We start from the raw sequence: 25,730 nt of genomic DNA, 5'->3' as shown, positions 1-25,730 counted from the left end.
TCTTGGGAGGCTGGAGTTTTAAAAAAATGGGTCAAGAGTCTCGAACTCATCAAATTCCCATGGGATTCTCGTCTTTTAAATCTTTTCTCCGCTTACTCAATTCCAATATGACGTCTACGTTTAGATATTCAAAATTGCGGACGTTGAAATTGAAATATTATCAGATTTCCGTTAAAATCCGTACACTTATCGGGATCTTAACATCACCGAATTTCAATGTTATGTCCAAATTTTTAAATCCCGGGTTTGATATCACGGATATTAAAATACACAAATTATATCCGATTTTCATCAAATGTTTAATATAAATACGCTAAAAATGAGAGAATAAAATTAAGTGGTTATCATTTTCGATTACAGGAATCGGACTTGAATTATTTATGTAAAAAAATCAGCGTACATTTTGGTCATTTCTTTGAAGCAAAATAATTCCAGACGTCACAACGAAAATTCTCGGCATCATTACACATTTTAAAGTAATCGGTTTTGGGCATTATTTACATCCGCATTTGGAAATCTATTAATTAGTCACACATAGTGAAAAATATTCGAGAATAACTGTTAATAATAGTCTCGTATGTTTTTCAGGTACGAATAAGTTATTTATGACATTTATGATGTTACCTAGAAAACCCAGTTTTTGTATACTTCTCGGTTCATGGATCTTATTTAAACGAAAATTTTGATAATAGATCCGGTTACTCACGTACCAAAAATGACTCCATACAAAAGTTCCACATTTTTGGAATCAACTCCTCGACGAGAAAAATGACTTCGTGGCCGATTTTTATCCAATTTCGATCCACTACGGCGATAACTTCCGGTTTATCGCCCTCGTCAACGGGCCGAATGTACGAGATCTTCTCCGCGTTGTCGCGAAGCAGGGTAAACCGCCCACATGTATGTACCTAGTAGCCACCCTGCAGCCAGCCACCTACCTAATCTGCGTAATTATTCGCCGCACGCTCCGCGGGATGGCCCAACCTCGTCGGAATGACATTTGCCGGGAACGTGGGCGCCGATATGATCGTGCAGAGTCTGAACTTCCCCCGGGTCTTCAAACCACGGGGTATTCATGCACGTGTTACTGATCGCGAGGCGAAGACGAGGGTGGATATCCTCCGTTCGACTTCAGTGTCAGATCGTCGCGTTTATATCGCGAGGCCCAAAGCCGACTGATCGCAGGTGTAATAACGACATCGCAGGTGTAATAACGAGAGTTCCGTAAGCACTTTTCACTGCTCTCCCATGGATGGGCGCCATTATGCATGCAAGCCTCGGTAGCTTTGCCCAGGGAGCTGTATACGCGCCAAGTGGATATATCACTATAATTGCCGGGGTTATTATCTCTTCGGCAATTCACCGCGGGGCTTCGGCGGCACCTCAACTTCGTCGATGGGATAACGCACGACCTCGTTTCAGACACTCGAGAGGCACTCTGGCCGTACTTTAATCACCCCGGATAGACGGCATTTGACTTAATTACGCTGTTTCAATCGGTTTTGCAGCCAGTGATCTTTTTTTTTTTTTGCAAGGTTTATACGGCTGTTCGTTGCTGTTCATCCTCTTGAAATAAATTCGAGCGGGAAATCATTTTTAAATGACAGTTAGTCAGGGAATTTCATTCTGTATATTTCGGTGAAGAACTTTTTCTGACGGTCAAATGCCCGTCTTCCTTACCGTGTTGTCGAAGGAACGCTTTTTGCACAAAGGCTAAGCATTCACCGTTAGCTTATTAATTATTGTTGCGGCACACCGTGTTTCTAGATTCCCCTAATAACTTCTACGGTGGGTAATCAACAACTTCCTGAGTATCAAACGGTACCAATTTTGCTGATACCACTCCGTAACGAGAAAGTTCTTCACCCCAATTAACTCTTGTAATTAACCATCGACGATTTTACTTCGTATCAATATTTCTCTAACAATTATCCTCCAATTTGATACGTTGAACGTTGGGTGAGTTCATTAGCCGAAATTCATTGCTTTTGCTCTTACATTATAATCGTTCAGCTTTATTCTTGTTATTGATATTAACAACATTATTTCCACGATCGACCAGTTGAGACGAGTAATTTCATTCCGAACACCGATGTTAATTCCATTGAATAAACAAAATGATATCGTCCAAACTACATCCAACGACGCAATTAGCGACTCGATTCTTATTCGATTAATCCGTGAATGTCAGCTTCGACCAGACACAGCAACCTGTATCTTACAGCAGATAAATATCGTTACAGCCACGAATTCGATTACATAGTGATCCGTGGAGGTTGTCTGACCCGCAATGAAAACCCGCCGGTTTTTCTCTCCTATGAATTTCCTCAAATTTCCTTTGTGTCAGAATCAGCGAGAGAAGTAATAAATAGCTGAAATTGACACTCTCGGGGTGACGCTCGTAGTCCAGCGCGTCGTCTGACCAAAGCCGTGGCTTCTACTTGCGTCAGGAGTAGGGCGTCTGACCAATGACGTCTCAGCTACTACTTACACTCATCGCTGGTACGACCCACCGGGCTGACCACGTCGCCCGTTACTCCTGACCACGTCGCGGCTGTCCGACCGGGTCATGAGTTCGACTACTATACTTTCGCCCGTGCCGTCACCGACATGCCCGACCCAACTCTGAGCTCTTCTACTTCCAAGGCTGGTATTAGCTTTAACCCTTCGAGTCACACATTATTATGCTCAGTCAATTTTTATATAACAAGATAGTATGTGTGGGTTTTGGGGTCGTTGTGTACGAATCTGAAATCAAATTTGAAAAAGTCCAGATGGCAGATCCAATATGGTGGACAAAGATTTCATATTTGATCGAATACGGTCAAACAATTTTTGATTAGATTCGCTATACTGAATTTTCAAAATGTGATCTCAGATTCGTAATCAGCGATCCCAAAACGGATTTGATCGAATTTGAAATTTTCGTTCGCCGTATTGAATCCTCTATCTTGAATTTTTTAAATCCGACTAGAGATTCGTAATCAGTGACCCCAGAAAAATTAATTTTTGTAAAACATCTAGACGCGTAAACTTACATGTTTGTAATCAATTTTTTTCTAGCAATAATAATTTAAATTATATCGCAATAATTACTCTCTAGTATTGAAAACCTATTCGTACACTATCAGGAATGGCAAAAATCGGCAAAGAAATATGTTTAAAAGTTTTCTAAATATACAAAAAATGTATATAAAGTAGGTGGTAAGAATACGCAAAGAGTTAACGTAAAGAGTCGACCATCGCTGGTGAAATCGCTACGGGATTAAAGCACCAACGTACGTTGAATTCATAACTAAAATAAACTTTCCTTTGAATTTCTTAAACACGTGTTTCTCAACGATACTCTAAAAACGCGCGAGTTTTTTCTAGTAGCTAACATCGTGCCGCAGATTTGCCGCATTTTTACGTTGGCTGGAAACTTCCGAGGCTCCTCGTGATTTGATGACAAAAATTTCTAACAGTGTGGGAGAAAGTCCTTGAAATAGGTGCGAAACGACATGGCAGATTTCCCCGTGGGAATCCAGATTATAAAAATAGCCGTCTAGCTGGAAAGAGACATTCTGAAGTTCCGACTGGTGGATAAAATAGGGAATAAGTGTAGTAAGCCCGGAGTACTTGGGTCGTGCGCTGCATAATCCAAAACTCCGGTCTGATGACGGTGGGTTGAGTGCAGGGTAGATACGGTGCTTAGGGTAGATGGCGAAGGGCGCAGGGTGCGCTAAGAGGGCGGTGGAAAGAAGGTACGTACCTACGCCTTGTCGCTTCGCGTAAGGTGTTACAAGACGCGGGAGACTCGGTGTCCCCGGACTCATCTGGTGATGCTGGGGGACAGAGACGCAGTGGGACCAGAAGAGGGCCTGAGTGTACCGTTGTAAAGGCATCGTCTCGATTTATTATTCTCACGCTTCTGGAATATGCAAGACGAACTTCCGAGCTAAATCTACTCCTCGGTTCTCCCGCATTTCTCACGTAGGTACCTGGGTATCTATCGATCATCAATTTTGTAATTTTAAATCCGGTTTAACCCGTTCAGTCACAAAAATCACTACAGTGGCAGCCTTTTTTTCTTTCTTTTGTTCTTTTTTTTATATTCCGTGCGAAATCAGGATTTCTTTTGCATTATCAGGTGAAAATATACCTAAACTTTGGAATGATTAGGCTTTGTTGTGATTCAATAATTTTTTGTAATTGTTATGAATAAACATATGCACAGAAAAAACGTATTTTCTTGAATGTGATTCGTTGACGGAGACATTTGATAATAAACGTGTACTAAAATCACTTGGAATTCATTGGTTGACAAACAGAGATCTCAGAATGGCTATTACATTTAACAAATTCAATGCGTAGGGATAGTTTTTACCCTTTTTAGGGGTGTATATAGATAGTCTCGGGGTTCGCACCTATTCTCGGATTAAAATCGTACTGTCTCAAAATAAATATTCATATAAAACTTATTCAGGAACACTGTCTAAAACAATATTGATAATGCACCCCATTTTCACCCCAATTTAGGGGTGGTTTTTAGTTTTATTCAATTTTTGACATTGGATTAGCATTCAGCGTCGAAAAATAAATACGTAATGCATAATTGCACTTCCCTGCAAAAAATTAAAAAAAAAGAACTGAATTGCCCCACTGAAAGGGTTAATTTAACACCAGGATTGGCGATGGCCTCGTTAACCTCGTTTCTCTGCCGTGGCTGTAAACAGATTTTTGTAAAAAGTTACCGAATCAAGATTTTTATCAATCCACTATCGCAAAAATAGGGTACGTTTCTTGAAATAACTCTGACTTTGTTTACTTCATCGTCAAAGTTTGAGAAGAGTAGAGTCAAATTTGAGTAAAGAATCAAGGTCAACTGTCGTCTCGAACATACTACAGTTTCGAAATTAGTAGCGAGGTAGTTAACCTGTTATTTCACCCTGTTAATTAAACTGGATTCGCAATTCCTGGAATTAGTTAATCAACAGCCAAATATGTACCTGTACATACATATATACATACATATATCTTGAAGCAGCCTGTATTTTGCCATCAGCCTTGTGCACGTGCTCGCATCTTCAGTTGTTGATTAGCTAATTCGACGAATTCCCGGTTTTAATTAATCGGTTAAAATAACAGGAGAAACTGAATGAACGTTTCGTCGAAAGCTCAAAAGATCTGACGATGTTGATCCGCGTACTACCTAATTAGGGCCACTCGTGAACCCGCCAAGAGATAAATTTAATCAGCGATGGCTTTTAGGCTAAAAATAATCGATGTATCGATTGATCGAGTTCAAGAAAATAATCGAGTGCGATACTATTGTGTCGGTAAAAATTAATCGCTTAATTGATTATGCTGTATTTTTTTAAAACGGTGTACGTGAAAACGAAATTTAGTAAATTTCAGTATATAGTCTTAATAGCGGAAAAGTTTTTTCATAATTTGTAGTTTTATTCAGAATATTTTTCAATTTCAGGTGAAAATATTCGTTTATCTTTCACCTGATCACATAAATTGATATTGCATTGCTTCGTTCATGGGAGTAAAAAAACAAAAATTGTTTGCGAAAGAAAATAATCAGTTCGGTCGATCAATCGAGTTTGAAAAATAATAGATTATATCGATTTGATCGAAAATCGATTATTTTTCAACATTCTTAAGACTTATGAAGGGTGCAACTACGATATGTCGAGTACCTAATATTGTCATCGGAAAATGAATCTCCATATCTCGCAGCTTTTACGTCATTGCTCAACGATACTTGAATCTGCAGTTTTACACGCGGGAATAGGCAAATTGAAGTACACAAACGCACGAAAATTTAGGGAAAGGTACTTTCGCGACTGATACTCACCGGGGGAATAAAGTCGACGGTGAAATTAGCAGTGAAATATTCATGTCTAGGTAGCCGCGTCGGAGCTGGTGGGACTTCCTCACGAGTGTCACTCCGGCGGTATCGTTCACTTTATTGCCCAACGCGGTCGAAGAGTTTCGTCCACGTTTGTTGCCAGCCGTGCTGAGCCGGTTGGCTGCACTCTTATGATCCTCCGCACTCCATACCTCTGTTTTATATTATAAGTTCTCGAGGAACGAAGCGGAACGGACAGACGGACATGCAAAGTTCCGCCAGTTCACCAGTGTCACCAACGACTCTGGACTGCTTGGCGGTTGGCATTCCCCCAATAAATTGTCGGACTGACTCTGGTTCGGAAAGACAGGATTTTGCCGTGATTTTATTCACCAACATCGTCTGCTCTCTGATTCTCTTCCTCTTTAGCGAATTGGTTCATGCAAAAAAGTTACTTCGTGGAGACGTATCGCTGGAGGAAATATTTCATACGATTATGGCGCGTCGTGCATTATTTCATTCGGGGATGTTACTTGCGGCTGAAAAATTCTCAGTTCTACTAATTTTGTTCTAATATCGTGATCATATTTTTCTTGACGAAATTAGTTAACCTCCTCGCGAGCTGTGCGTCGAGGAAAATGCTTTCTTTGAAAATTTTGTATTCAACAATCAAGGATAAGAACTGGGAATAAAATATACTATAGGTGTTCAGTTTAACTCAAAGAAAGACGTGAGAGTAAGGGAAAAATGACTGGAGAGAATAATATTCATCGTTGTTATAACAATTTGTGAGGAATTCTTCAAGCTTTTATTATTCTTGACAAGAATTTCCCCTCTTGCATCAGCCCGTGCAATATTTTATACATGTTTGTGTTTCACAAGTTCAGAATGTAAATACATAACTTTTGAATCTTGGAACCTTTTGTTTTGTGAAAAACGATTTTGATTTTAGATATCATGCTGAAACATTATATACGTACAAACGTAAAATCGTGCCGTAAACGCATGATTGCAGATAAACTTCCCGCAAATCGTTTCATTGCAAAGCAGTAATATCGCTCTTTCATATACCTCACAAACGTATTTACACCTTCGGAGCATCGAGGATGATCTTCAGACTTAAATCTGACTTAAAATTCCTGTCGCGCGTCGCGATATTCGAGCGACAGACTTTCAGCAGCAAGTTGTTCGGTCGGTCTGGTTAATTTTCGCCAGGTCAGCTAATAGAGAGGAATGTAATCGGCGGAGAATCGCCACCGCAGTATCCAGACACAAGGATACACGCCGACAATGAGCCAGGAGAGAAGCTGACGTGAGTCGTGGGCGTGCGACTCGGTGAGCATTGTGTACGAGTGTGCCCAGTTAGGTGCTACTTTATGGGCAGTAAATGCCCTCGTAAACACGACGGACACGCCAGACTTGTCTCCTGTTCCCGAGGCAAAACGTTTCCGAGGATCTATGACGCCCCGCGTAGCATCCGATAGCTGCGATCGTCGCCTTGCAAACAGGCAAATCACTCCTGCATGTGAACGCCGATGTTTATCTTCGGCGATGCGTTTCGACGACGGAAATGCGTAACGGGTATCAGGAGTGCTTGGGGTTGAACATCAAGAGAACTTTCAACCTGGCACCGTATGTTTAAAATAAATGAATAAATAAATAAATAAATAAATGAAATAAAAGGTAAATTTTCGTAGTAAGTTGATCTTTTCTTGACAAATATGACAAAATTGACAATTCATCGTGCGGCATGGCATCATCCTTAGAGCGAGTCCCCATCGTCGATGGGTAATCGATTACCAACAGCTGGGAAGTCTGAGTACTTTTTTCTTGTCTCTCGGGTTTCTCTCCGTCACTCTCTCCCTCTCTCTTTCTCTCTCTCTCTCTCTCTCATTGCTTCTATCCCTCCTGTCGCTTGCAGTTACTCCAAATACTTTAATCTCATCGCATTTCCGCTAGGCACCGAGGCTGACGTCAAGCAAAGCCGAAGCAAAGCCCAAGCTTCGAGCTTGTAGCCCGGTACCTTGCGCCCTCCTCGTCCTCCCCGACAGCGTCTATGTTCCGGATAAAAGTAAGCCGATAAGTCGCACTTTTTAACCATCTCAAGGTATAATAACACTGTATAGGTATATCATCGTAGGACACCGCTACGAATTTTCCTTCGCTCCTGATCACCCTTCGCTACTCTAACAGCAATGGCAGTTGAAATGGTGTTACGTACTTTCGGACAGTGCTGTGGGGTTGGCGGGGGAGGGGGGAGGGGGGGGAGGATTAGAGATAATAGAGCCGAAATCGTTGGCCAGGTGTTACTATATATACGCGTTCTATCTAGCCTCCGGCAGCGGCCACGACGAGGAGATAGACCGCCCGCTACCTTTGTCTGAAGTGAGGCGCAAGAGTCTCGAAGTTAGCTGTTTCCCAATCGTTTGCAACTAGATTAAAGTAGTTTAGATCGGTGGCTCGCCGATCCGGGGGGTAAAGGAGTTTCTTCCGTTTTCACTGAGAATAAGATACGGAGAAGGGTGGTTGGGAGAGCGAAGACGAGATGAGGGGAGGGACGAGCGGAGAACAGAGGGGGGGTGAGAGACCGTCTCTGCAGCATAAGCTCTCCTCGATTGATTCTATTTGTACCGGATGCGCTTCTCGGAAATAAAATCGCAATAAGTTCCGGGTCGGAGGAACTAACGAATTCGCGTCGTCGTCGTACCCGAGCTGCCTGAGGAATGCACGATGATTGCGGATATATTGCGAGATGAGATTGAAATTGTACGATTTCTCTATTGATTTATTATTATACGGTTACGGTTATGGTACCCGAGCTAAGGTACAGGTTAATCGATTTTGTTACGACCAGTTTTCGGTTTACGAATATTATCTGTGTCCTGTTTTTCTCAACCTACCTTACTTCCTTCTCGTCTTTTTCCTACCACCGATCTTTCTCTCTCTCTCTCTCTCTCTTGCTCTCCCTTTCGCTTTATCTTTAACACCCGCTCCTTTCTTCTCTCGGTTTTCCAGCCCCTGTACAGCTCGTGCCTAATTATTTCTACATAATTTAATGCAATTTCAGAACTCCAAATTAGATGATCATTCTTTTCCTCCCTCCTCCATCTCCCAACGTTTGCTGTAACACTGTTTATTCATTTTTCAGATACACCAAGAGATAAATTCGTCACATTACGTAAGAAACATTTATTAACCACACGATAAGATATTCATGATATACACGAACGGTAGTTATAACTTTGACTAATATATGACTAACCGTAAATGATCAAGGTAGCTAGCACTTTTTGGAAAAATAGTAAAATCGTCTTTATATCCGATTTCTTATCTATTTCAAAGACCTCGGATACATACAATGATTCAACAAGATCTAGTTACTTCAGAGTTATGAAAACGTTAGTTCCATACGTAAGGAACTCGCTGCGGTGATCCGCGATTTATTTTTACCAAGGTTAATTTCCCCTCGCGTAATATTATGTCACAAATTAATTACGGGTCGAGAGGTATTGGGTTATTCAACATTAATGAATCTACCCCGCAGTCGGCGCGCTTCTATTTTTTTTTTTTTTTTTTTATCGAGTAATAAAACCTTCCGTAATCGAGGCTCGGCACGTTTTAATTATCGTGATAATAATATACACGTAGATACAAAATCGCGTTGTTTCTTGATCATCAAAGTGTAATCAATTTGAGCAGATTGTTTTTTGGTTTTCCTCCACAGTTCTGTTTGCTCCTTTCCTCTCAAGCTTTTCGTCTACTCTCGTATTGAAAATTCGTTCACCTCCGCCAGTCTGTCTGTTCATCTGTCTGTCTGTCTATCCATCTGTCTTCTCGTTTTCCAATATACTCAGAACACGCGTTTTCTCGCTGTATCAACCTAGTTTCCGCTAGCGCTGCTTCTCCGTCGACAGGCTTCTCCAAGGTGTTTTCAGAGATCAACGTCGTGCTTTTGTAGATTCTCTTTTCAATGAGGTGTGGGAAAAAAGCTGATATAATACCTTTTAATCATTTTCGCAATAATTATTTCGATTGTTATTATTACCGTTTCACCGAAAATTCTTTGATCCCTTCGTTTCCTTACATACACGTACTTCTATTCCTCTCTGTCGATGCTTCATTGTCTGCAGGAATAGAAGCAAAGATATATAGAATAATTTAGGAAGCACTTTGGCGCTCCTCGTAATCGCTCTGCACCCGTTTCTGTCCTCATCCTCCTCGTTCTCCGTATCCCGTCCTCTCTCTTCCTCCCTCTCTCCCTTCCTCCGTTTTCCTGCTCACCCCTGCAAGGTCTTCTTTCTTCCATCTTACCGTTTCCTGCACATTCTTCAGCCTCTTTTTCTCCACCTCGACCGGGAGTGGTTTATGAATTGTTTGTCCAAAGTTACGGCCTCCGGGTCCAAGTAACCGTAAACCGTCGCTACGAGTTTCGCCACTACCTGTACTTTCTTCCTGCCCTGCTCCGCGCTGCCGTTGGTAACGTTGCCTTGGATTGCAAGCCTCGAGGAGACACAGGTTAAGAGCAGCCAAGACTCGATTCTAGATCCTCGATCCTTGAGACTCGGTACGGCGCCAGGAACAACCTATACCTCAAGGCTCATACCTTACGCCCCAGCCGCTGTCCACTTGGCAAAATGGATTCCATTCAGCATCGGAACGAGCACCGTACAATTTTCTTTCCCAACAACATTTGTTATTCCTTTGTGTACACGTTGCTTATACAAACACACACACACACACGCACATGTCTCATCAACCACACGCCATTCATCCTCGCCTCGAAATCCTTCGGTGGATATCCAACAAAGGAAACAACAAAAATAGTCCCTGCAGTTTGGCAGCTGCAATGGGGGCGGCGATACCGGCTTTCCTGCCCTGGGAGATGGATGAAGCACTTGATTCCCACACTGCAGGCAGTGCCCGGGAGGTATTTTCGCCTGTCCCGTAGCCCGTGCACCGTATTGCGATAAACCACCCGCAGAAGGAACGGATTCGCGTCGGGAAATAAGCAATTGCCGGAGGAGAAGCGGTGAGGGCCGTGGCGGGGGGGGGGGGGGGGGGGCATATACAGCTCGGCGGCGAGATACTAATGGGGCAAGTAAATGGGGTTGGGCGATACGCGAAACATAGATACAAGATACGATATCGCTGCCGCGAGGCGTCGCTTCTCACCCTCAAATTATATTGTACCGGGGTAGAAACGGTCGGCACGTCGCCGCGATTCGAAGCTTGGTGCTTGCGGATGGAGATTTTTTGGAAGGTGTTGCGTATCTATATTATGCAAAAGAAAAGAAGAAAAAATAAATATAATAAATGAATAAATAAAAACCATCGAACAATGAATTCTATACCCTTTCGGCAGCTATATCGCTGGCTGCACAACGGAACGATAAATGGCAAATATGTGGAGGGTAAATACATAGCAGAAACCCGGTAAACAGCAGCTGAGCTTGCAGCGTTATACACGCGGCGACGCGCCCCGTTCGCGGTAATGGCAATTTATATTAATTAGGGGACGCTGAGGCAACGCCGTACAGCCTCGCTAGCGCGGTTGCAATCCGTGTTCGACATAAATTACAGAGCTAATGATGAATGCGAGATGTGCCCCGTGCAAATGCGACATTCCCCCGTCACGCGTGTGCGACTAACACCCCCTTCTGATCGTGTTTACTACGATTGGCTTTATGCTTGCTCAGCCCGTAACGCCCCGACGAGAAGAGCCGATGAGTTTCATTTCCGAATATCCTCGGTTGTATGTACTCAGCGCTCTCATCTTTGCGAGATAAACTGTGTCACAACCTGTCGTGTAAACGAGGAGAAAAACTACCCCAAACTTCCTCCAACCCCCGACACAGGTGCTCCGGCAAGATGGTAACCATCGATTGTTGCATAGCTGGATTCAATTCGCAAAAATCATCCCCCCCCTCCTCTCCCCACGTACCAAACTCGGAAATGAAATTGAACGCGTATAACGTGGGGTGCGGTTTTGTCGAGTTAGCCGCTAATTTCGTTCCCTTGCTCCGTATAATTCTGTTACTCTTTGTACAAATTGGTGCCAATTCGAAGTATATATGTATAATGTATGTATGTACATAGGCGTTGATAATACCACGACACGATTTCACCAGAGGGGAAAATTTCATTCGGGTGACAATGGTATTGTCGAAACTCTGTATATACGACAAAAATCAGATGTGGAATCAATTCTGTGGCTGAAAAAATAATTACAAATTTAGTTTCTTTTTATATATCATTTTTTTTTTTGTTACTTATGTATCATTTCATTGACGTCCGGGCATGGTCGTTAGGTCCAGTAGTGTACTGTAGCTGCACTCTATTTACAAAAATTTTACATCTCATTTTCGATATAGTTGTACTCCATCTGCCTATAAACGGCTGGTCTCCATTGTGCTATAGCCAATAAAAAAGTCGTTATTGAATGACAAAATATGGATACGTTAGTGTTAAAAATTGAAACACGTACCTTTTATTTAATCATCGTTATACACCTGCGGTGAATACGATATTGCACTCATCCGAATTTTATTTAGTAACATACTGTTAAAGTTAATTTTTTTCTTGGGTGAATATATAAAAAAACATTTTACATACTATTCCTCGGTTATTATTTTCCAATTTCATTGTCGACAACCGTATAGTTGGTGTTTGGATTTTCTCATTGTTATAATTACAATACACGTACCTACAAATTGTTCACATTCTATTGGAGCTCGTAATTTTGCAGGAATTTTAGCGAGTCAAGTTTTGCGGATAAATGATAGAACAAAACATGAACAAATTAATAAAGGGCACAACTTGGAACGATGAATAAATGAAACTAAAGAATATCGACTAAGGAAGAACGACAGACTTTGAGAGCAAAATGATTGCAGCGTTTTTCATTCGATTCAGATCAGTTCTGCAGTTCTGTGTGTCTTGAGTGTGATTTCTTCGATACCACAGTACGATGTACACGGCGAACTAGAGGCGATTGTAACTTGGAATCGTTGAATCCAGTTCGTCGGAAATTGACGTCTTCGGAAATTGACGTCTTCGGAGATTTGCTCTCGCAGTCGTCTCTGCAGGGTCTCTGGGTTGTCCATTGAACTTGGGTATAGCCGGCGCAGGGCGTTTTAACGAGTTGGCCAACTCTCTCTCGCTTGCTATTCGCTCGTTACCTCTGAATACTCGGTATACGTATATCCCCGTCGGATCCTCCGCCCTCTCGATTCCATTTCGCCACGTTTCCATGAAATTCTTGAGCACACTGCCCGCATACCGCCGACTGCAGCCGCTTCGAGATCCTCCGCTTTGTCCCGTCTCAAGAATATAAGGGTATATACACATAACCCGCCTTGGCAGAAAGACTCGTGCCGTGGGTAAAGGGATTTCGTGCTCTCTTCTTCCTGCTTCCCGCATGCAGAAATAAGGGAGGGGAAAAAATTGAGGATTTTGAATAAAAAATTTCCTTGCTTTGGTGAAATGCGCTCGAAACAATCCTGTCGGTGACTCACTCGCAGCGTCTCCGATTCCTAGTTAGCAAACAAGGCGATGTGACCCGATCCTGCAGCAGCCTCATCTTCGCTGACATTCCTTGATTTGTGCAGCTACACCGGAAACTCGACACTCCTCCCGGGTGTATCCGGAAGACTAGGCGTCGTCGAGCACGTGTATCCCGATTCGCTCAGGGATATACGAGTCGGGTGAAAGGGTGCGAGGAGGAATTAAGTGGCGTAAATATTTACGCTGCAATCAAGTAACAGACACGGAGCACTGCGATACTGATTGTCATTTATACCTACCCAAAGCCCCGGCCTCTCTGAGTACCGGAGCTGCGCACTTCCGGTTGCGAATATCAGCCGAATCTGCTGTCTTGTCTTGCACGGGATCTTTCTCTCTCCCTTTCTTTGTTGTTGACTCTTCTCATTTTAGCCGAAGGGTTTTTACCGCCCCGTTAAATTCTGTGGACGCTTCTAACGAGACAAACTTCGTTTGGTATTCGAAATAAGTGTTGTTCAAATTTTGGAAATAACTATTATTGGGCACCCTGACGATTTTTACATGCAATAATAATAATAATCTTTTTGCAAATTAATTGTATCAGTTGCCAGTTTTCGATTTTTATATTGTAAGTATATTTACGTATTTGAAGATATTGTCGCGAAAAGTTCTTTCTCAGTGATCGCTTAGTCAATGAAATTTGTTTCTTTGATACGATTTTGCGGCCAGGAAATCCCGCGCGTATTAGAACGGTTTGTGGAAAACGGTGATTTCTGGTACAATAAAAGATTCTCGAGGCTCCGTCTGAACTGTTGATTTTTTTCGGACAATAGCTGTCCATTAGGCTGGCGTAGTTTTGTGGGTAATATTCGTATCGCGAGAGTAAGAGAGAGAAAGAAGAGAGAAAGATAGAGAGGGAGGTGAAAGCGAGGATTGAGAATCGCGAAGCTGATTTCTCTCGACTCGTAATAAATCTTTTTGCTATTCTTGCGGCAACAATGACAGGTCGTTACTCTGCAACAACGGCTATGAATGCCAATGTACCTACACCGAATCGGTGGTGGGCGAGTCTCATTCCTCCGTGGGTCACGAACTCTGCTGTAGCTCTGCTTCCTACTCGAAAAGATTGTAGCGAAACATTGAAAGTCGAGTGTTCTACAACGGATTCCGCGGCCACTAAAACACCGATGGTAAATTGAAAATGGAAGTGAAATCAGCGAAAGGAGAGGATATGAGTATTCGTAAAAGTTTGTATATGAAAAAATCAATTTCTCCTGAAAGCGGTAAATTTGGAAGATGAGGTGGCGTCAATAATACGTGTAATTTGTTTTTCTCTGAATAATATAAGGAAAAATGGCGGAGAGCTTTGCCGTATTATACGTACGCGGTGCAGAGCGTGAGGCTCTCTGAGTCGAGCAACGCTAACTTGAGGAGAAGTTTTTTGAAAGGGAGGCTAGGCTCCGCAGATGGGCGACATTTGTTGAAGTCACGGAAAGACTGGGAGTGGAGTTAAAGCCAAGGGTGACCCGCTTCGAGGGGAGGCAAAAGTTGTCGACGAACTTGTATAGCTGCGAAAAAATAGGGGGGAAGAACGAGAAAAATGGGAAAGTGAAAAAAGAAGAGACCGGAGAAAATAGCAATGAGAACTTTAACGATCTGGCCGACGTGAAAAAGCCCAAGCAAGACAGTTTGAAAGTCCCACAAGCCAATGGATTCACGAAGCATTTACATTTACATCTTAACTTCTTTCATCCACACTCTCTCGTGTTCATTCCTTCGATGCAATGTTGTCGAAGTTAGTAGCTCAACCTTGACTGACTTTAAAGATTAGGGAACACTCGAAAGGTGGAAAATTGCATTGAAGCGATTTTCACTTCGTGACAAGGCTGAAGTTCCTAGAGAAATTCTATCGAATTTGGGTCATGATCTTTCAACGAATTAGGATCGTAAAAGTTTTTCTCTTCTGCAGTGGCAAATTAGCATAGAGCGGTGTGGACGGGGTAGAAAAAAGTTAAAGCTCGATGAAAAAAATTTAAGGGTGGTTATATGTGTCCATGGTGAATTGCAGAGATTCGTTGCAGAGGCTTTATTACATTTTTGCGAGGGAAGAATTTTCGCTCTGGGAAAAAAATGAATTTTAAATTTGACACCGTTTTCTTTAACTATTATGCTGCAGATATTTTCTCAACTAGGATCCATAGCATCGTTATTTTCACATGAATTTTACCGATTATACTGCAAATTCCTTTGGTTCTTTATTGAGTTGAATCCTTTCGGGACTTGGCTTTGCACGGTACCGACACTTGAAGTGGAGTGAATTCCGCCACGAGGGATTGGAACGGAGAGAATTGGAAACGAAAATAAGGGTGAGAAGCAACAACCGACGATAGAAGTATGAGGCCTGTGATATAATAAAGCAGGCATTAACGGGGAGGAGACGACAAAGCCGGCTTGATCAGATCTCGTCGTCTTTGTAATCGGCTTCGACGTTTACACCGCAGGATCACGGCTCTCCTCTCCGCAACTCCTGCCGCTCGATCTCCGCTCTTCCGACTTCCCATTTTCCCGGAATCCTGGAACCCGGATCGGGGTTCGGGGTTCGCTCGGCCTCGGGGCGACGCGACGCGACTCGCGGGGTGACGCATGGCCGGCATTTATACCGACAGTCCCGGCCGTCCCGGCAATTCCGACTCTGGGAGATTTATTCCGCACAGTTATTGGAGTTATACAAAGGATTTTTCCAACTGATCCCATAAAGTATCTGCGCTTGATGCCTATTATTTACGCGGTTAGTTGGCGCGAAAGGCGCTATAACGCCGCTTCGTCCGCGCGGCCTGCGCCAAGCATTGTTTACGACACCCTGTATACCGACCTATAGCTATACCTCCACCAACCCCGTTTTCCGTTTGTTCATTTCCCCGTGCGTTTCTTTCCCTCTTCCCTCTTCCCACTTTACTCCCTTTTCCACATTTCGCACCGCTTGTTCATCCCCGTAATGGACGAGCCCTGTTTTCGGATTTTCATCGCGGATCGCGACTCGAAACCGATTCCGTGTAGTGCAGCGACTGCACGGCGAGGCTTTGGAAAAGCTGATGCAAGTTCGTTATGCGCGGCAGGCGCAGGAACGATAGGTGCTTACTCTCTCTTACAGTTTAGGGGAGAATTTTCAACTTTCTTTTCTCCTGTGCAGCCTGCAGTATATCCGGTTCGATCCCGAGATTTAAAGTTTCACTCGCTCTCGCTAAGACGCCGCGACCCTCGTCCTCTTCTCGTCCTCTACTGCAAAACTCTTTTTATTCTTATTGCGAATTGCCGGTTGCCGGTTGCAAGTTGTAAGTTTCGAGCTGGCAATGTTCCTCGGTCTTCGGACTTCTTTTCTACCTTGCAATTCTTCCCTCGTACCACCTGCCGCGCAGTCTGGAACTTTATTCTTCTTTTCTGTTTGTTTTTTTTTTTTTTCCCCCTTTATTCACCTCACCCCCGTTAAACTTTTCACCGATTTATAATTTACACATTTTATCCTTCGGGAAAAAGAAAAGGAAACTTTGGATTTTGTTATTCGGATTCGATTTTTGAACCCAGATATTCCAGAAATTATTCTTCAAGACTTCGCCCGCTTTCTAACGTTTTCTTAATTACTTGTGTCATTGTCGATTATACCGAGACCAATATGTTTCTTGGTCTGTTTCAGGACTCTGAAGGGGACACGCCACTTCACGACGCCATCTCCAAGAAACGGGACGACATGCTGGCTCTGTTGCTGGATCATGCGGCTGACATAACACTCACAAACAACAATGGATTCAACGCGCTACATCACGCTGCTCTACGTGGAAATCCAAGGTAAGTCTCTGCCTCTCTCCTCTATCAACACCGCGGTCTACTTTAACCGAGAATATGCTGCAGTGCTTGAGAAGCAATGGCGTCGATGCGTTGTGCAGACGCGACTCGAATTTAGACGTAGGGAACGATTTTTTTTTTTATCCCAATCAAAAGCCTGGAATTGCAAGGATTTCATTACTGATCTACGCCGCGATCAGCTTTCCCAATTTTTCCCTGGTGCTTGAACCTTTCTTATACTAGCTTGAATAGACGCTCCTGGAATTTCTTTCATCGGGCGTCATTATAGTATTTTACTTCCCGAGTCCAATCCGCGATTGAGGATAAAATTTGAAGGAACGGTTCGAGCGACGCGACGCGACGGTATATAATCGTCGGAACGAATCAATTTTACCAATTTCTATTATACCCTAGCTTAGATTTATGGAAAAGATTATTGGCGGTAAATTAATTTCGTGAGTTATCCCGTCGCTTTGATTAGCTCGGTGATTTCGATATCTTCTTTACGATACTAGGCGCTCCAATTCTACCTTATTACGTGACGTTATTCACTCGACGGATGATGTAAAGTCGAATAAGCATTATAATAACTGCAATTTTTCCGGGGACAAATTGAGCGGAAGAGAAGGAAAGTATTCCTCTCTCGCCAATCGTGAATTGAATCGAAAATTTAATGTTTTGTGGTGAAAGTTTTTTTCACACTACAACCCCGATTGCGAAGGGCAGTTAAAAAAATTTCCCTCCTTTATCCTCTGGTAAAGTGCAATAAAATTCAAGTAATCAAATAATCCGCCGCTGCCAGTGCGAGGAATTTATTTCCGTGCACGTAATTTTGGCCAGTTATATGAGGCAATGTGCGTATAGAGGGCGTAGCTGCTGTGCGTTGCGATATTACGCCACGCTTCGTTGTTCATTTTTATTTCTATTACCCCGTGTTTTGTTGTGTTTTTTTTTTGTTCGTTGTTTTACTTTTTTGTTTTTTTTTTCCCTCTTCTTCTCTGTGCTTCTTTTATTACCAGCCCGGGGAAACAAAGGATGCGGATGTCGCTCAAAACGCTCCGCGTATGTTATTGCCGTACGTCCAATTCTAGTTTTGCTACGATCGCAGTTTCACACAGCCGTCGTTAGGTATTACAACCCCTGGAACAACCCCCGCCTCGCCTCACCTCGCCAAGGGTATGACGTCCACTTCCGAAATTGACAAACCAGAATATCGTTTCTCCCTCCGAACCGAATTCCATCGAAAGCCATTCGCGAACTCCGACCAATCGCGGAAATTGACAATTTTCCAACAAAGCTGAAGAAGGAGTCGGGAGATACCGAGGGAGAAAATATGGTTTAAAATAAACGATCATGCCAAATTTCCTCCCCCTTAAACGGTGCGGATGCACAAAGCAAATACAATTTTACGAAAGATTTTTTCTTCGCAAGATTTTTTTACTGATATTAATACAAGTTTCGATGTAATTTTTTTTTTTTTTTGCCTTTGATCTATGGAATTCACGTCATTACATGCATCACTCCTCACGAGATGATCAGTTGCGTATCTGTCTGTACTCGTATTCGAAATTGAAGTATGCAGGCGACCACGGAGATCAGGAATATCATCGACTCAAGTTCGAGGATTCGATGACGGGAACAAATTGGAAGAATAATAATCCGAATATCAGCCATCTTGAAGCGCTGGAATGAAATAGGAAACAATACGGTGCAACCGGTGATATACCGAGGATGTATTCGACAACTCTGTTTATTATGCTACCTACTAACGACGGTGAGAATCGAGCGTTAGCCCGGAAAACGGTCGCTCTTGATTTACCGATCCAATTTCAGGAATGTGGTGCGATCGGACGACCGACGTCACTTCCGTCCTCTTCGGTGGCATCACCGTCGCCCTTGGGACGACGCGGCCACTTTGGCTAGGCAGAAAATAGCCGGCAGGCGACAAATCAAAGAGACAGAGACCGAGCGAACCCCTTGCGTAGATCTCTGATCCAAATACCTACTCAGCTGTCGCGGACGAGGGCAGGATCCGGCAGAATCCGGCAAAATCGTCATCGACCGGATTGGGGGCTCCAATCTGAACTGTCGGAATGGAAAAATTGTCACCTTTATCATTATCTTATGCTGTAGGTCGAAGTTGAATCGCGTCCTTCAGGATACACTCGCTCCACGCTGCGGGGTGAAACGTCGTCGGGCAAAATCGAGGGGCAGTCTCGCGATTATTTTTCATCGTCTGACGATAATCTCTCCTCATTTTTATTTCGATGTTTCGTACGTGTGCGTTGTGGTGAAAAATATTTTATTATAACGTTTTTTCTCTTCAAAATTTCAGTGTATACGAAGAGGTAATTGAAATCACTAAAATGCAAGAATACTTGATACTTATTACTTCAAGAGCTAGAAGCCTGCGAAATAAAGGAAATATACGCAACTTTTGAAGGGATAATACTACTTTGTGTGCACTAAATCAAGGGTCATTTTCTTCAATTTATTTAAGAAATATGAATTAATATTTTTGAATATTTAATATTGACATGTATGAAAAACAGAATTAAAAAATATTAATTCATTCTTCTGGAATAAATTGAAGAAAATAATCCTCGATTTCGTGCTGTAATTCGAATTTATTCTAGTGATCAATTTCAATTTGGTCCAAGTTGATTCCATTTATTTTCATTCAATTTAATAAACAGAACTGAATTTCATCAGTTTCAACATTCGTGAAATCCTTTTCATGTGACGCCTATCGTCGTTTCTATGGTACTTGTTTTTTTTTCCGGCTACTCAAACGGTAAACCAGGTAAAAATGTTAAAAAATATTTTACAGTCTGGACGTATTGAAAGAAAAGTTTTCCACGATTGCGATACCCAGTTTATGATCGCTCTATCGTTCGTCGGATCTTTCCTTCTTCCTTTTTTTTTTTTTTTTATCAAATTTTATTATGCTCAAAAATGAAAAGCGACTTGCCTTTTAACGGCAGCTTCAAGGCAACTTCAACGCAACAACAACATAAACAGTGAGGAGGGAGAAAAACAAACGCGTTTCACCGTGAGAATTCCGGAACGGCGTGGGCAGGTGGTTGATTACGTTAGCCACACGTGTCGTGGCCCATAGATGGACACGCTCTCTGTCTGAGCATCCCTTTGATCTACCTTGCAGCGGACTCTGATTGCCACCCCCACTGCCATCGGCATAGCCTCGCGCGGCTTAATCTCGCTTTGTTTTGTTAGGACAGTAGCCGCGGTGCAGCGTGTGTCGCCTCTGTTCCCTACGCCATGCGCTAGGCGATAGCTGGAAAGTTTGCGTTTCACTGTGATTAAAATTGAGTTATGGCAACGCCGTTTGTGGTCGCTTGAAAGTGGTTACCGCGCCCCGTTCCTAGTAAATAAACACCTCGTGTTACGTATTTGCGATAGAATAGGGCATTATTTAGAACTGCAAACCACTCAGGCATGGAGGGATGAATTTAGTCGACATTCTAAATCCCGATGATTTACAGTCTATGGGAAATTCCGCTTTAAATCGGCCAATTTAAAACGTCGCGATTTTTAATTTTGCTTAAACTTCTGTCGCAGGGTGACAGTATATAGCGTCTCTGAGACACTAACGGGCTTATTAAAAGAGTAAAAAAAAAAAAAAAATAAAAGTTTTAAACTCTAGGGGAGAAAAATTAAATCGGGCTTTAAAAGATGATTGAGTCGTTCAAAAATCTTAACCGCATTAAAAACGACGAGGGTAAAAATTGGTCAACTTAATATTACCTGCAGGTATACTATACCTTCACAATGTACAGTTTTTCATTAAAAACCAAAACTATGTAGGTTATTCGTATTTTACTTTTACTCGGATTCGGCCAGTGTTGTGGCTAACAATTTGTTACGGACCTACTTCCGGTTTGACACTTGATGCCTCGAGTTGGTGATTGTGTGCGTATATTTAATGCATGCAGATGAATGAGTGAAAGAATGAGGGTGTGAGAAAGCGAGACGAAAGGGTGGGACGTGGGGGAATGAGGAGAAATTAATCAACAAAAAGCATGGAAAGATATAAATGTTGGATGAGAAAGAGGACGGGAGGAAAATTACAAATAATGATAATCGTAATACGAAAAAAAAGTAAAAAAAAAAAAAAAAAAAAAACGTAATGAAAGGATATTATAATAATAAAACCAACGTAATATGAAAAAGAACTGTTCTGTATTTTAATACTTAATTTGAATACGCCGCGTCGTGCTGCATGCGAAATGAAATGGAAATGATGTTAAAAAAGGTGTAAAGAAGAAGAAAAAGAAACGAATTAAAAAAAAAAAAAAAAAACTACAAATAAGAATTTTTTTTCACGTTATTTCATGCATATTTATCGGCGTACATCCATAACGCTATGCATCTGCGGTATCAACAACCGCTACCGCCGGTCTCGATTTAAAATGGCGTTTACTTTATCCGCATACACCTATGTTATACATTCGTTCGTTCCGTGTTGGCAATCTCTCTGGCAAAATACTGTCGTGTAATGAGAATATTCTGTATCGGAAAAAAGTTTATCCGATTTATAATCGAATAATACAAAATAAAAGAAAGAGACAAAATACATACATTGCACTAGAGGTTTCGTTTGGAGGCAAAATCTTTTTTCGTTCCCGCCTAAAAAAAAAAAAAATCGTAGACAGAAGAAAAGAAAAATCATCGCTCAAGAATGTCTCTTGAATCCAATTTTGAAAGGACACTGTCGAAGTTTGAAATTCTCCGATTTAAATAACGTGGAAACTCGGAGAGTGCCACTTAATCGTCGATTTCGAAATATGTTATTATTATTATTATTATTATTATTTTTTAAATAGCTACACTGGCCTCTTTAATGATATGGGATTGATCTTGGAAGTATTTTGTAGGGAATTAAATTCTCTACATTATTCAGTGAAATCTGTAGTTCAAACGATTCAAAACTTATAAGCTCCCCGGCTCGAAAGTCGATTTTATGTAAAAATTCATCTTAAAACGTCTTTAGTAGCTAAACCATCGACTTTACAGTAGAAATTCAAATCACCCTTTTACCTAAAGAATTTAATTCTCTGTAAGATGCGGCTGAAGTCGAGTGATGACAATTAAAAATTTTCTTTTTTTAATTATATCTTTCTGACGTTATTAAAAATAAAAAACCTCCGAAATTCCGAGATCGGCGATCCTTTAAAATTTAATTTAATTTAAGATATACTCTTCTTTATTTTTCGTAAGAAAAAAAAAAAAAAAAAAAAAACAAGAAGAAAGAAAAAATATTGCTTCCAAACGAAACACCCTGAAACACATGCAGTTATCATTTTGTCACTTTGGCATCGAGAAGTTGCGAGTAAACGAAGCAGCGCGAAGACGTCGCAACGTCAACGTGCATTATGGGTGTGTAAATATAAAACATGTGTGTAGGTAGACACCAGAATGATGCTAATCCATAAACAATTTTCATCCCCGTAGACACGGGGATTAATATACCGATTCGATATTCAGCCTGTGTCGACTCGGACGACGCGACGCGACGCGACGAGTAGGATCAGGGCTTAACTCTAATAGCTGCGCAGGAGTCCCGGCATCCCGAGGCTGGACCGGGACTCGGGAGCATCGTTAGATCTATATGGAGTTATAATAGCTCTCTTGTTAAATCGGATGAGAGCGAAATCGTTTGGAAGTAACTCTTGCCCTGCAGGGTGGCGGCGCACGGCGCGGCGGTCTGTGTATTGTATCCACGTTCACGTGAACATCACGCAGGGCTATAAGCACCGATGCTGCGAACCCTGGAGCGACCAGAACCGACCACCACTCCCACCGAGGCAGCACTCGCGCCTGCACGAATTAGGTATTCATGTATTGTCCTACATTTTGCATCCCTAATCCCAAAAGTTCCAACAACGCCGCCAAGAGCTCGACGGATCATAATTGCATTATCGTGACTCTCTTGGCGCCGACGTTACATCGCGAAAAAGACAGGCGAGGATATTTTTCCCCTCATACTGCACGTTATACCCGACTCGATAGCCTTATTATTTAAACAGGCAGACTTTAGTCACTCGGTCTGTATTGTCAGTATGAATTACCGGTCATGAATATCGTTCTATTTGGATTCCTTTCGATTTTCTACTCCGTTATCGTTGTTTTTACTAATTTTTTTCTTTCAACGGTGGTAGACTGATGCAAATTGAAAAATACCACTTTGTTGATAAAAAAAAAAAAAAAGGTACTTTAACGGATATTCAATATTCAGTCGACGCCGCAAAGTATCCAGGCGAATGATAAATCGAGAACAGCGTATTTGAGGAGGAAAAAATAAGAGCGTCGCGAAACTCTGAAGATAATTAAGAAATATATCTGTGTATGTGTGTGTATTCTGGTCTGATGGGTAGAGCCGTGACAAGGTATTAGCGCGCGGTGATCCCGAATGCTATCAAGCTGAACAAGGTTCTTCCTCCAGTCTGGCGAGCCTGAGGTATTTCCTCCCATATCCGAGCTCGAGAAGCATATCGGGATCGGATTTCGGTGGGAGAGCGACGCTCTTCCCGGCGTACATATATCTCAACCCCGAGACGACGTGCCGTGGCTGCGGCTGCTGCTGCACCGCACGAGTCCTTCCGGATGGTCGGACAGGAGATATTCCCGAGTTTGGAGGCGGTACTCATCCCTGTTTCCAATTCCCGTTTCTCCTATTTTCCCTGCTCAGAAAATTCGCGATCGCAGATAATAGAGGGATGAATTCAAGAGCGAGAGAAGAGAGAAGTATCGAGACTTTCTAAACATCATCCGGTTTACATTGCCGCGGGGCGACGCGACGCGGCGTTTCTGCGTTACACGCTAACGAATCACCATCTTGATAACCCCCGTGTAACCAGGGAAATAAACAAAGTACAGGGGAACGAGAAGACTCTCGACTAACTCCAGTAACCGTGCGGCCGAGGAAAATTAGCGATAATTACGTGTATAGTCCGGGGCAAGAAAGCTCCAGCTCTCGCTGCAGAATCAGCTCCGACAAACTTCTAATCAGATTTCAGATCTTTCGCGATGGTAAGAGCTTGCGTATGCAAACGTGCCGCGACGAATAGACGTTTCTATACAGTCGCCAGTTAGTCTCGCGTTATGTTTACTAAAGAACCAAGGTAATCAGCGCTACGGTTGGTTCAACCCCGACTCCTTAACTTTATTGTTCAAAAGTATGCGTTTTGTGAAACCCGCGTCAAGTATTTCATCGCCGTCGAGTCCTTTGAACGAAGAAATTTCTTCCAAGCTTTCAACCTCCTAACCTAATAAATTGAAGAATTAATTTTCGATTAACGATTACGGTTCGATTTTTTTCCTTCTCTTATCTTAAACGTGTGAAATATATCGAAATTACCTGAAATTAAATTTCATAACCTAAATTAACCTTAATATTCTTTCATTTGACACTTTCAGTACTAGGAATCCCCGCTAGATGCTTTATCGACGTGACGTCGCGCACCTGTAGCGAATAGCAGGCAGTTATTTGAATCGCACAGAAAAAATAAAGGAAGGGGTGAAATTTAAACGTCGAGAATAATGAAAGCTACGAGAAAGTTCACAGAGAATCGTTTTTTCACACTTTCCAAACTAAATTTGTTTTGTCAGAGCTCGTAGCCCCGCTTCTTCCCCATTTTATACCTGCTCGTATCGCTGGGACCAATTCAGTCAACCGAAACTCTGAAATTAACCCGCCTAATTATTTATACCATTGCCTCGTGGTGTTCTAAAGTTTACAGTTTTACAACCGCTGGAGTATCGTTACACTCCCCGAGAGAATATTACCCAGAATTCCATCAATTTTAGCCCAAGGTCCAACCGGAAATTATCTCACAACCTTCCTCTCAGGGAATGACGCAGGCAGCTGCACAGGCTACCAGAAAGTCGTCATGTGACCACAATTTCATTTACGGTTCATGAAAAATTACTCGAAATGAAATGTCGGATATGAAAAAAACAAGAAGAAAGTAACCAACAGAAACACTTGGCCATTCAATGTTCGGGACTGGAATTTGCCGCCGATTGCCCCCTGTCGAAGAGACACGACGTATACATATAGCTACTTTTCTTCGATTGATTTAACAATTTGGATCACTCGGCAGCTGCTGCGAACGCCCAGGAAGACGGGGCAAGAAATGACGTCGCGTTTGCGAAATCTTCCAAAGCTTCCGGAGTAGGGATAGAGTTTCCGGGTCAGTGGGCCGCTAAGCTGACTTGGTTCGGTCCCCCGCCATCATCCCCTCCGAGTTTCCTACTCGACCCCTTCCTCTCCCCCTCCCCTCACTCTCTTTTTCTCTGCCCCGTTCTCTGTGCAGCTCCCTCGGAAATTGGATAGTTGCTTCCAATTCTCTGCAGAACCGTTGTACACGATGACGTAGGCAGGTACGGACGCTAACCAGTCTCTCCCTTTGTCTACGTTCCTGCTTTGTCTTCATTTTATTCAACTCGCTATTCCACCGCCGTTTCTTCTTTATCTGTATTTTCAACGATCTATTCTGTGGAAAATTAACGGCTATGCTCGAATCATAAT

The 25,730-nt window shown here is 42.5% G+C and overlaps 1 protein-coding gene across 3 annotated transcripts in view; it reads left to right on the top strand.

The window, feature by feature from the left end:
• The window catches only part of LOC124406022 (E3 ubiquitin-protein ligase MIB1), a 240,064-nt gene that overhangs the window by 34,850 nt on the left and 179,484 nt on the right, over window positions 1-25,730 (top strand). For all 3 annotated transcript variants that reach the window (XM_046881331.1, XM_046881330.1, XM_046881328.1), the window contains exon 9: window positions 17,031-17,182. In XM_046881331.1, the coding sequence (XP_046737287.1) occupies window positions 17,031-17,182 (152 nt within the window). The remainder of the gene's footprint in view (window positions 1-17,030; window positions 17,183-25,730) is intronic.

This window comes from Diprion similis, chromosome 4 (genome assembly GCF_021155765.1).
Source record: "Diprion similis isolate iyDipSimi1 chromosome 4, iyDipSimi1.1, whole genome shotgun sequence".
Lineage (NCBI taxonomy): Eukaryota > Metazoa > Arthropoda > Insecta > Hymenoptera > Diprionidae > Diprion > Diprion similis.
Note: the sequence above shows the minus strand (reverse complement) of the source record. Positions and strands in the feature narration are given on the sequence as shown.